The sequence below is a fragment of the Myxine glutinosa genome, chromosome 13, assembly GCF_964187855.1.
Source record: "Myxine glutinosa chromosome 13, kmMyxGlut1.1, whole genome shotgun sequence".
NCBI lineage: Eukaryota > Metazoa > Chordata > Myxini > Myxiniformes > Myxinidae > Myxine > Myxine glutinosa.
In genome coordinates this window covers 24748653-24759936 of record NC_136273.1, presented here as the reverse complement: position 1 = coordinate 24759936, position 11284 = coordinate 24748653, and the positions used below count along the sequence as shown (strand labels likewise).

Here is an 11284-nt window from a genome sequence, read left to right as displayed (position 1 = left end):
GAGCCTCACGCGATCGGGGGGGAATTCGGCACGTGATTGGTGGAGGAGTCAGGAGAGCGCGGTCGCCATCTTATGGACGCACACGGCTCGAAGGCTCCGAGTGGGAAATATCAAAAAGGGCTTTCCTTGAAGCCTCACGCCAGCCGAGTTGGGCTGGTCGATTACCGTTCTGTACTTTACGAGCGAGTAACTCCAGAAGAGAACGAGTGATTCCCGGCTTCGTGTTGGAGCTACTGGCCGACCGTCCCTGCCGGCCTTGTGCGGTATTCCATCCTGTTATCCTCCGAGTCCCGGAGGTCGTCGATTGGAACCGCGAGAGATATTACCTGCGTCCTGGTTGGGCCTCCTGGTGCCGACCTGTTCCTGCAGGCTTTGTGCGGTATTCCATCCTGTTATCCTCCGAGTCCCGGAGGTCGTCGATTGGAACCGCGAGAGATATTACCTGCGTCCTGGTTGGGGCTCCTGGTGCCGACCGTTCCTGCAGGCCTTGTGCAGTATTCCATCCTGTTACCATTTATGGTTTTGTGATCGAGCCAATAAATAATCGTGCCTTACCCCTAGAAGGCCGATTAAAACACAATTGTGTTTATTGCGTCTCTTTGTTTCACTCCGTGGATTACTTGAAGCCCGGACATTTACGTCCGTATTCGTGCTGGATACATTCCACAGACGGGATCGCGACAATATATATATATATATATATATATATATATATATACATATATATATATATATACATATATATATATATATATGTATATGTATACATATATATATGTATATATATATATATATATATATATATATATATATATATATATATATATATATATATATACATATATATATATATATACATATATATATATATATATATATATATATATATATATATATATATATATATATATATATACGTATATATATATATATATATATATATATATATATACGTATATATATATATATATATATATATATATATATATATATATATATATATATATATATATATATATATATACAGTATATATATATATATATATATATATATATATATATATATATATATATATATATATATTGTTGCGGATTTGAGAATCCTGCACTTTGGTAATTGTTTGTAAATATCACCCTCTGTAAATAATGTAATAATTCCTTGTAAATACCTCCATTAATTGTAAAGATCAAAGGTCGTCCCCTTAGTTAGTCCATCGCACACACGTAGAAAATCATAGGACCTTCTAAATAGTTATCTCTTTATTCTATGTCAGTATAAGGCTCTGTTTTTCCACTAGTTCATTTGCGTTGCATCAAATGAAATAAGATAGATCCCCTTTTCAAATTCCCCAAAGCCTCCATTTCCAACTGCATTATTGCCAACTGCATTAGCCTCCATTTCCAACTGCATTATTGCCAACTGCATTCGCCCTCCATTAAGCACGTGGTCAGCTCGGAGAAGAAGGGCGTTGCCCGCCCCTTGTCATCATGGCCGGAGCCAGGGAGAGCCCGTGCCCACCAATCGCACTGCGGAGAGCGACCCGGTAGGCGTGCCCTCTTAATCCGCGGCTTGATCTCGGGAAAAGCAATAAAAGGGTGGCGGAGGGACTGCTTAGAGAGATGAGTGAGGGAGGACGCACTGAGAAGTTCTGTGAAGGGAAACGCATTTTTCATTTGTGGCATCTTGTGGCATGGTTCCGATTCCGGAACCATCAAGGAGGTGCGGCGAGAAGGAGAGACCTGCTGTTTCAAACAAGCTCCTGCCGCTCGCAGCTTGGACGTGCTGCCGCGAAGCAACGCCGCCGTGTGAACCAGATTACGGAGGGTCGGCGGCCGCTCACCTCCAGCCTTGCCGTTTGCACGGACCGGAACCGCATCCTTCCAGCCCTATGGTCCCACCTTCTCATCCTTCCAGCCATCCACCCCTACAATCCTATCCATTTGTGTACGTGAGTTTGTCTTGTTTGTTCTGTCCTGGGGTCCTTCTGCTCCTTCCATTTCCCTGCATATTACTTTTATTTCTTCTCTTCTCCTTGATTTTGGTTTGTGTAAATAATTAATAAATATCTGTTCTTCCTACCTTCGTCTTCTTCTTCATGCTCATCCGATCGTTTTAGAGATTTCCCCATTGAGTTCCTGTGGTGCGATTTCGGCCAAAGCTCTGCAATCGGGTTAGTGATTGTTAAACGGCTCGCGCCGCAGTTCGCTTCGCTTGGCGCAACCAATCAAATTATACTGCGGCACGGGCGGGGGTGTTTCCTTGCGTCCCGGAAGGCGCCGGTACTTAGGTCATAGGACGGACAGGCCTAATACCCTACCCAGCGCTGACCGGGCGTGACGTCATACCCTCAGGGTCGGCGACGGCCAGTATAAAGGACAAGGGGTTAACCCCCCTTGGCAAGGGGAGCGCCGTCGTCCCAGATCCGTAACAATATATATACAGACTTGGCATTTAATATGGAATTTTTTTTTTTCCTTGACTTGGGTTTACTTTCTGAACTCGGTATATCAATCTGGTGAGTTTCTTTTACGCTTCAGTGATTTCTTTGTTAAAAGAACCATGTCACTGCACTGATTGTCTGTCGCAGCAAGAAGTCAATAACAGGATTATATCACAGGTGGCGTGACAAAATGTAAGGACAGGTACATTTGACGATTGGCTTCACAATCGGGTATATAAGGGTTGTTGCGTTCTGTACTGGTGTAAAACAACTGCTGCACGTCTACAAAAGTTATTGCCGCTTCCCCTGGAGATGGTCCGTCAACTCGACAATGCTGTTTGTCATTTAGTGGTGGCTTTACGAAATTCCGGCATGAAACAGCGTGCTATTGCTCAGCAGTATGGCATCACTCAAGGTCAGGTGTCAAAGATCCTGAAACGAAATGCTCAGAGGGGTGTCCCTACTCCAATACCGAGTTCAGGACGTCCCCGCAGAACCACAAGGAGGGATGATCGCCAGCTGCACCGGTTAGTCCGCAATGGCCGTACCAAGTCAGCTAATCGGCTTAGGGCTGAGTGGCAGCAACTGACAAATGTGCCTGTATCCAGAAGGCTAGTCAACCAACGACTGGTTCAAGCAGGCTATCGTGCCAGGCATCCCCTGAGAAAGCCACATCTGACGAGAAAACACCGCCAGCACCGATTGCAGTGGGCCAGAGAGCAGCGTCTATGGCAGCCAGGACACTGGAATCACGTGATCTTCAGTGACAAGTCTAGATATCTGGTCTATCGTCAATATGGCCGCGTCCGAGTGCGCACACAAGTGCATGAAGCCTACAACGAAGATTGTATAGTGCCAAGAGTCCAAGCTGGAGGTGGTGGGGTGACCGTTTGGGCTGCTTTTCATGCAGGGGGCAAAACTGATCTGGTTGTTCTGAATGGAAACCTGAACCAGTTCAAGCACAGGGCCATTCTGGAAGAAACATTGCTTCCATTTGTTCGTGCAGCCTTTCGAGGAAACTTTGTCTTCCAAGATGACAATGCACGGCCTCATCGTGCTCGCATGATCCAACACTTTCTTGCTGACCGTGGTGTAGAGCATATGGAGTGGCCTGCCATGTCCCTGGATATGAATCCGATAGAGAACTTGTGGGCAGAATTAACGCGTCAAATCGACAACTTGGACCAGCAGCCTGCCTCTGTGCGTGAATTGCAGCAGGCTATTGTAACTGCATGGCAAGCGATTCCTGTCCAAACCTTGGCAAATCTCGTGAACAGCATGCCCCGATGTGTACGTGCTCTCCTGAATGCTCGTGGGGGTTACACGAAGTACTGAACTGTAATTTTACTGTCCGTAATCCCAGTCGTAATTTAACTTTTGTTTTTGTTAAAAAAAAAACTTGGCTAATGTGCAAAATAAAGAGATACTTCTGGAAAACGCGCAGAAGTTTAACACAGTACTGTCCGTGAATTGAGTTCGATATCAGTTTACATCACTTTCAAGGATCAATTTATTTGCTTCGAAATGTCAAATGTGGTTTTTGTTTCTTTTAAAGGTCACATTAACAAAATCTAGAATAATTTCAACATAATTCCAATGAACTTTTGGTTCTAAGTCATCTTGAAAAGTAAGTTCACCCCCACAAAAAAAATATTCCATATTAAATGCCAAGTCTATATATATATATATATATATATATATATATATATATATATATATATATATATATATCAACCAAAGAAGCGCACTGACCCTATGACATGACGCTGACGTCATGTGCATAAAGTACACCAGCACATCACCTCCAAACTCGGATGCATCTATGTGGCACTCAAGTCTTTCCAGACTGAGACTTAAACATATGGTCATGAATAGCCAAAAACATTTGGGTTTACAGAAGATTGGTATTCCTTGGAAGGGAAGTCATCTGTTATATAATGTAAGCCATGGTGTCTGCCCATGCGATTGTCTGTCTCCTGTTTACGGGGGCCTCTTCCCTTATTTGAAAAGTTGCTGATTGGCTATTTTGCATTTTCATTTCACTTTTCTTGATGCAATTTTGTCAGTCACTTTATTGTCCCTTTCAATAATCTTTAAAATCAATATGAACATCTGGATTAAAATAGATTTAATACAGATCTTTACTGAGCAACACACAATTTAAAACAGTTATATTTTTCCCTCTTTTGAGACAAATTGAACCTCCGCCGCCCAATGTTGCACCACCGTTTTGCAGTGGGTGGTATAAGTAGCTCAGAGCTTAGGCTCTGAGTGAAACCAAGAGTGCAACACGACTAACATTTTATTAAAGTCCATGAAATCATTTCAATTGACAGATTAACTTGGAAATGGCTACTTTTGCTCATGATGCAATGAGCAACATTATTAGCAGATGTCCTTTGGAATGACAAACATATCCTTCACTTGCAGCTGCCATTTAATATATTGATCAAACAAGTCAATGAATGCCAAAATAACAACTGCTTAGTGACGTTTAGGGCAGGACCAACCAAGCAAGTATTGAAAGAAACAATTGATAGCTGTCGCTTTTGAGGACTTAAAGCTGAACGGGCTTAAGAAATTAGTGTGTCAGGGAATTTTAGCATTGTGTGCGATGATAGAGTGGTGAAGTACAAATGACAGATGGTCAGACCGCTGTCATGAGCTGGAGAAAATATATTTACGGTCAGTAAAAACAACTGCTATATAATGGCAAGTGCAAAGAGGATGTGTTGGTGTGAAGGAATCATAAACACATTGGCTAATGGAGGCGCGGGTGTAGTTCATCCCTCCCTGCCCCCCTTTCGCACCCCAACATTTTTCTACTCCAATAGCAATGTGTGCCCATTTTTATTTTTTTGGTATACAGAATCAAGGCTCGTGTAAGAGCTAAAATCTGAGCACATTCCACAGCCTAAACAAGCATTCTGAGTATTGCGCTGCAATACATGTCCCCTACCGGCAGTCTGTCGTCCGGAAAACACCGGTAGGGGACGAATAAGCCCGCAAGGTCGCTCCGTGGAGCAGCCTGCACGTATTGCACTGTGTGGATTATATAATAAATTACCAACTCACGGTCAGAGGTAACTCGGCTAAAAATTATCCGATTTGCACCAAATAAAGTTCATGAATGGTTGCACAGACCCCTACTTCTCACTAAAAGTGGAGACAGAATGTAAATTGGAGTTAAAATAAGCCCGCAAGGTCGCTCCGTGGAGCAGCCTGCACGTATTGCACTATGTGTGAATTATATAATTACCAACTCACGGTCTGAGGTAACTCGGCAAAACATTATCCAATTTGCACCAAATAAAGTTTATGAATGGTTGCACAGACCCCTACTTATCACTAAAAGTGGAAACAGAATGTATATTGGAGTTAAAACAAGGAATATTAACAGCTTTGACTTACCGCACTCCAAATTATAGTCCGGAAAAATGTTGGGGAAATTACCAAAGTTCAAAGTGCCATAACTTTGTCAAAAATGATCGAAACGTCGTGTAGTTCGAACTTGATCTGTAACGTATCATGTGGAAACCATGTACCAAGTTTGAAATCATTAGCATTAAGAGTTTAGAAAAAAAGTCCGGAAAACTGTTCATTGCGTGACGGACTGACAGACGGACAGACGGACTGACGGACAGACGGACGGACGGACAGACTGACGGACAGACTGACAGACAGACGGACAGACTGACGGAGGGACGGAGTGCAAACCTATAGTCCCCTCCGGTGTACACCGGTAGGGGACTAATAACAGAAAGAGAAGGGGAAACACTAACAGCATGGCCGAGGGACAAAAACGACAGAGATGGTCAAACAAGGGATGTGGGTAAGAATGAGAAGTACCAGGCCACATGAGGTGGACAAGATGGATACAGAAGCAAACTCTCAGGAAGGAAAAACTTGGTAGTGGGAAAGAGGGGAGCTGGGGGTGATCAGGGTGGTGTTAACGGGGTAGAAAAGATGAAGTTTTTGAATGGGAAAGGGGGGTGGCCAATGATGATTTGAGATGGTAGTAAACAGCTATCTTGAAAACCTGGAGGGAAGAGTGAGATTGAAAAGAATGTGGAAGTTGTTTCCACAGGCAGGAAAAAGAGGAACGAATGAGTGAAGGTGAGCAATGATTCTGGATTTTTGGAGTTTCACAAGAAGGGGGTTTGGTGGTGAATCGCATGCTCCATGCAGATACCTGGGGGTGGGGAGGACAGAGGACAAAGTACAGAAAGGGCAGAGGATGCAAGACCAGAAAGGAGGCAGTATAAGACAGAGATCACCGACCTGTCTGCGGTATGAAAGTGATAGGCCCAGCTTCATCGTGGAAGATTCCAATGATCTTGAAGGCCTTTGTTTCCACGGTGTCAAGCTGAACAAGGTGTGAGACAGGGACGCCAGTCCAGAAGGGAGAGCAGTACTCTATCAAGCTGCGGTTCAAGGCATTGTACGTGGATAAGAGTTCAGGTGTACCAAGGAAACTTTGTACAACGGAGGATTCCCAGGTCAGCATCTGGCTTTGGAGGCCAACTTTAAAATGTGATTTGCCCAAGAGAGATCACGGCCGATAGTGAGACCGAGGGGTTTGAATAACTGAACTTCCTCAAGAGGATTGTAAAGAAAGTAGATAGGAGGGTTTGCCAGGTGGTCCGTTCAGAGAGAGATAGTGAGAGTGTGAGATTTGTCAGGGTTGAAAGATTTATCAGGATTGATTTGTCAGGATTCCAAAATGTATCCCCTCAACTACAGACTTATCAGCCTTGTCCCCATCATAAGCAAAGTCATGAAGTACATCACCGTGGCGGAAGCTTGGCATTATCTCTTCTCTAACTCGCAATTCTATGTCAACCAGTTTGGCTTCTGACTTGGCCATGCCACCTTGGATATGTTACTCCGTCAGGTCCTTCTCTCAGTTTCCATTTTGTAATTCTTGTTGTCAGTTCTTCTCGCAAAGTCTAGCCCAACTCAATCTCAGGGTTTTTATTGTGACAAATAAATCATCGAAATTAGTTTTCTGTCTGATCCATCGGCTTCTCTTCTCGCTTCTCCTCTCTTCTTTATGCCTCGACAGCATCTTTCCATGGCTCTTTACGTGGTCATCAATTTTTCTCCATCTTTGTAAGGAACCATGTTTCATTGCCAAATGTGTTGGAGGCTTTACAATATTAAATTTTGTTTGTAGTGAATTATGGATGCAACAATGTAAATAAGTAAGACATTGGCAGACATAGCCCATCATAGGACATTAGGACAGGATTGTATTAGTAAAGTTCTGAAGAGATTAGTTGTTACTCCTATTCTTTGATAAATGTTCGATCAGGCAATGATTGTGCAAGACCTTTTTTGTTTCCAAAAGACAGCTTTGAATCAAAGCCATGCACAAGCCGACCTCGAAAAGCATTCCCAGGTGATTGTTTGAGGTATTATCCAGAAACACAGTGAAAGCTGTTCCCCAGAATTGTATGAAAATTGTGAGCTCGAGGTCAAGCCTCAGGGCTGGTGAAACAATTTAGCTGCAAATCCACCTTGCTGACCATGCGACGCCGCATGTAGCAATTCAGCACGCTTTTTTTTATATCCTGAACTGGCTCGCCAAAAGGGAGGGAGCATTAGTGACCGACTGTGGAAGGCAATCACAAAGACTGGTGACTTGGAGGAGGCTGGTTGGTTTGCAAACGCGTCCACCGAGGACGCAGGTGCATATCACACAGGCAAAATCACTCCGGCCTATTCCGGCGGGGTTTCAAAAATCCAATGCATGATTTTAATTCACAATGCCACTCAAAATCCACCCACAGGCTTCAATCAAATAAACTCAAAAACATCCAAAAATGACAAACATGCGCATGAGTGATGTGCACGAGCACCATGTGTGTGTGTGTGTGTGTGTGTGTGTGTGTGTGTATGTGTGTGTGTGTGTGTGTGTGTGTGTGTGTGTGTGTGTGTGTGTGTGTGTATGTGTATGTGTATGTGTATATGTATGTGTATATATATATATATATATATATATATATATATATATATGTATATATGACTGGCTTTTGACTATATTTGATTATCTCTGGTATCCACTCACTATATGGAGTCGACCTGGATGCGGTTGGGAGTTACTAATTATTTTAGTTTTAGTGAAAACACTTCACCACCACGTAATTCAAAACACCTCACCACCACGTAATTTAATACAGATAATGTTACCGTGTGGTAGGCGGTGCTTATCGCTCCCAGTAGGGTGCAGCAGCAGCTGTATGGGACACCTTACTGGCGGTTCTCCACTGATGGTATGAAGTCGCATAATGACTGATATATAACTGAAAGGTTTTCAGTCACAAGTGTATGGAAGGCTCACTGCGTTGCCCTGATGAAGCCCCAACAAGGGCGAAACCAGGTCGGTAACTGTGAGTTTTGTATGCACTTGTGACAGTATCTGAATTTAACATCAATAATGACAAGTAGCCAGATGGCTCCTCCAGAGCTTTGCAGGCAATGTGGACATGCGTGGCGATGACGTCATGACCTTTGCTCATTAGGTTGGACAAAATCCGCCGCCGCCAAAATTACCAGAGGCATTATGTTTTTGGGTTGTCCGTCCGTCCGTCCGTCCGGAAGGGCGTTAGGGCCAAACCTCGTTTTTCTCAGCAACCATATGTCCGATTGAGACAAACCTTCAGGGTAGGAGTGACACCCATGCAGAATGTTTTTATGATAATTGTGACGTCATAGGTCACGTGGTATGGCAGCCATCTTGGATTAAAAGCAAATAATTTTAAAATGATTTCTCGGAAACCGCTGAATGAAAAAAATTGAAACTTGGCACATTGTCAAGTACTCCCAATGGGGAACAAAAGCATGATAATGATGACATCATAGGTGAAGTGGTATACCAGCCAAAAATGTTTTAATCTAATTCCTTATCCTAAAAATCTGAAATTGCATGCACGTGATCTATGACCCATTTGTATTGAAATATGAAATTTATGACATCATAGGTCACATGGTTTGGCAGCCATATTGGATTGAAGGGAAATATTAAATAATTATATCTCTGAAACCGCTCACCCTATCGATGTGAAATTTTACAAATATCATCTAACAACACTGTCGCATATAGTTTGAAAATTATGATGTCATAGGTCACGTGGTTTGGCAGCCATCTTGGATAGAAAAAACGAACCTTATCCGATCAACACGAAACCTCAGAAACGTGATCCCCTACCCATACATATGCAGAGTGATGACAACTATCCATTGTGGGACTATGCGGAGGCATATTGGTGACACAGTCGCATTGTTCTAGTTTTGTAAATAAAATTTTGAATGTATCAATTAAATCAGCCTCACATCATCATTGGCGAATGCATACGAGAGAGACTAGGATTCAATTCTGAATTCAACTCTCAGTTTGCATCATTCCTGAGGTGCCGGAACACAGCTAATGCAGTGCCAATGCACATTTCGGCAGGAATTTATCGTTTGTTCAAGGCTCTGGCGATAATTGCATCCTATTCGCAGAAGACACACAGGTATCTTTAACATCCATCACGTAATTCAGGCAGAACGGTCAACAAATTTAACATCCATCACGTAATTCAGGCAGAACGGTCAACAAATTTAACATCCATCGAAGGCATAAACCACACACAATGTGTACCGCCCTGCCTGTGAAACACCAAGACCACCGTTTATAGGTGGGCTGAGATTGGAACCCACCTTAGAGGCGAGCGTGCGTAACTCTTGGCTATCCTGCCAGTTCAATGAGCCCTTTCATGAAGCAACAAAGCTGCAAAGCCAAGTATGCATGTCACAGATGCTGCAATGAAAATCACGAATCGGGGTCTTACCGTGATCTTGGCTTCCGGGAGACCGAAGTTCAGTTGTTCGTCTTTCGGCTGGCACGCTAACGGTACGTCTCAGCGCACGCCCAGGACTCATCTCTCCAGGGACTTCAATGGTAGGCCACGGCAGTAACTGGTAAAGTGAGTTGAGAAAAGAGAGACGACCTTCATGCTTGTGACCAAGCATAAATATTTATGATGCACAAAGTTCACACACTCAGCTGAAATACATCATTTTCAATGGGACTTTTAAGCTGTGTTCAAACCTGGACTGATCATTGAAGCTTTTATCACACCTCAAAGCCAAGTCAAGAGAGTACTAATACATTATGTTACTGAAAGTACTGGGACAGTACGGAAGTGTGCAGAGTTATTATTTTTCAACCAGCGATTCAATTTCTAAGAGGCTTTAATTATTGTGTTGTGAACATACTCTCGTGTAATTAAAGAGAAACCAATGAAATGACAAATTCTGCGGTTTGATTGTAGTTTGTTTGAGTTGAGCACAGGGGGGCTCTCTTGCTCCACGTGTTACGAACATCCATTGATCCACTGCTGGAGAAATCAAACCACCATCATTCCTTTCAGCAGACACATATGTGGATGAAAGCATGCACCATCCACTTGTAGACAAGTTTATTTAAACGCCGATTTCCTTTTCACTCCACGGTTGTCATACAATCACCTTACATGGCATGTACAGACGTATGTAAATTGTCTGTGCTTTGGCACCTGCATTCATCCTATTTTTGATGTGTGTTCTAATCGTAGGTGCATTGCAAGGTTACAGCATAATCACCATGTCCAGCATTTTGTTGCATGGGGACGACGTTGATTATAAGGCTGTGGCCTTGGTTTTGTTATATTGCTTCAGGCAGTGAAACAAGAGAAATGAAGGCAGTTCAGGCAGTGAAGGTGGTTCCATGACATCATATTAGGGCATGAGCAATACAGCAAGTATCGATGCATGGAAAGGAGCCGATCCACCAGTAGCATTTCCACATGTTGAAGGAG

At 43.2% G+C, this 11284-nt stretch overlaps 1 protein-coding gene across 1 annotated transcript in view; it reads right to left on the bottom strand.

Annotated features, from left to right (window-relative positions):
* Positions 1 to 10185: 10185 nt before the first annotated feature.
* Positions 10186 to 11284, bottom strand: part of LOC144888731 (uncharacterized) — a 115067-nt gene continuing 113968 nt past the window's right edge. Inside the window, exon 3 of the mRNA XM_078767883.1 lies at positions 10186 to 10403. Coding sequence (XP_078624009.1) covers positions 10200 to 10403 — 204 coding nt within the window. The 3' untranslated portion in view covers positions 10186 to 10199. The remainder of the gene's footprint in view (positions 10404 to 11284) is intronic.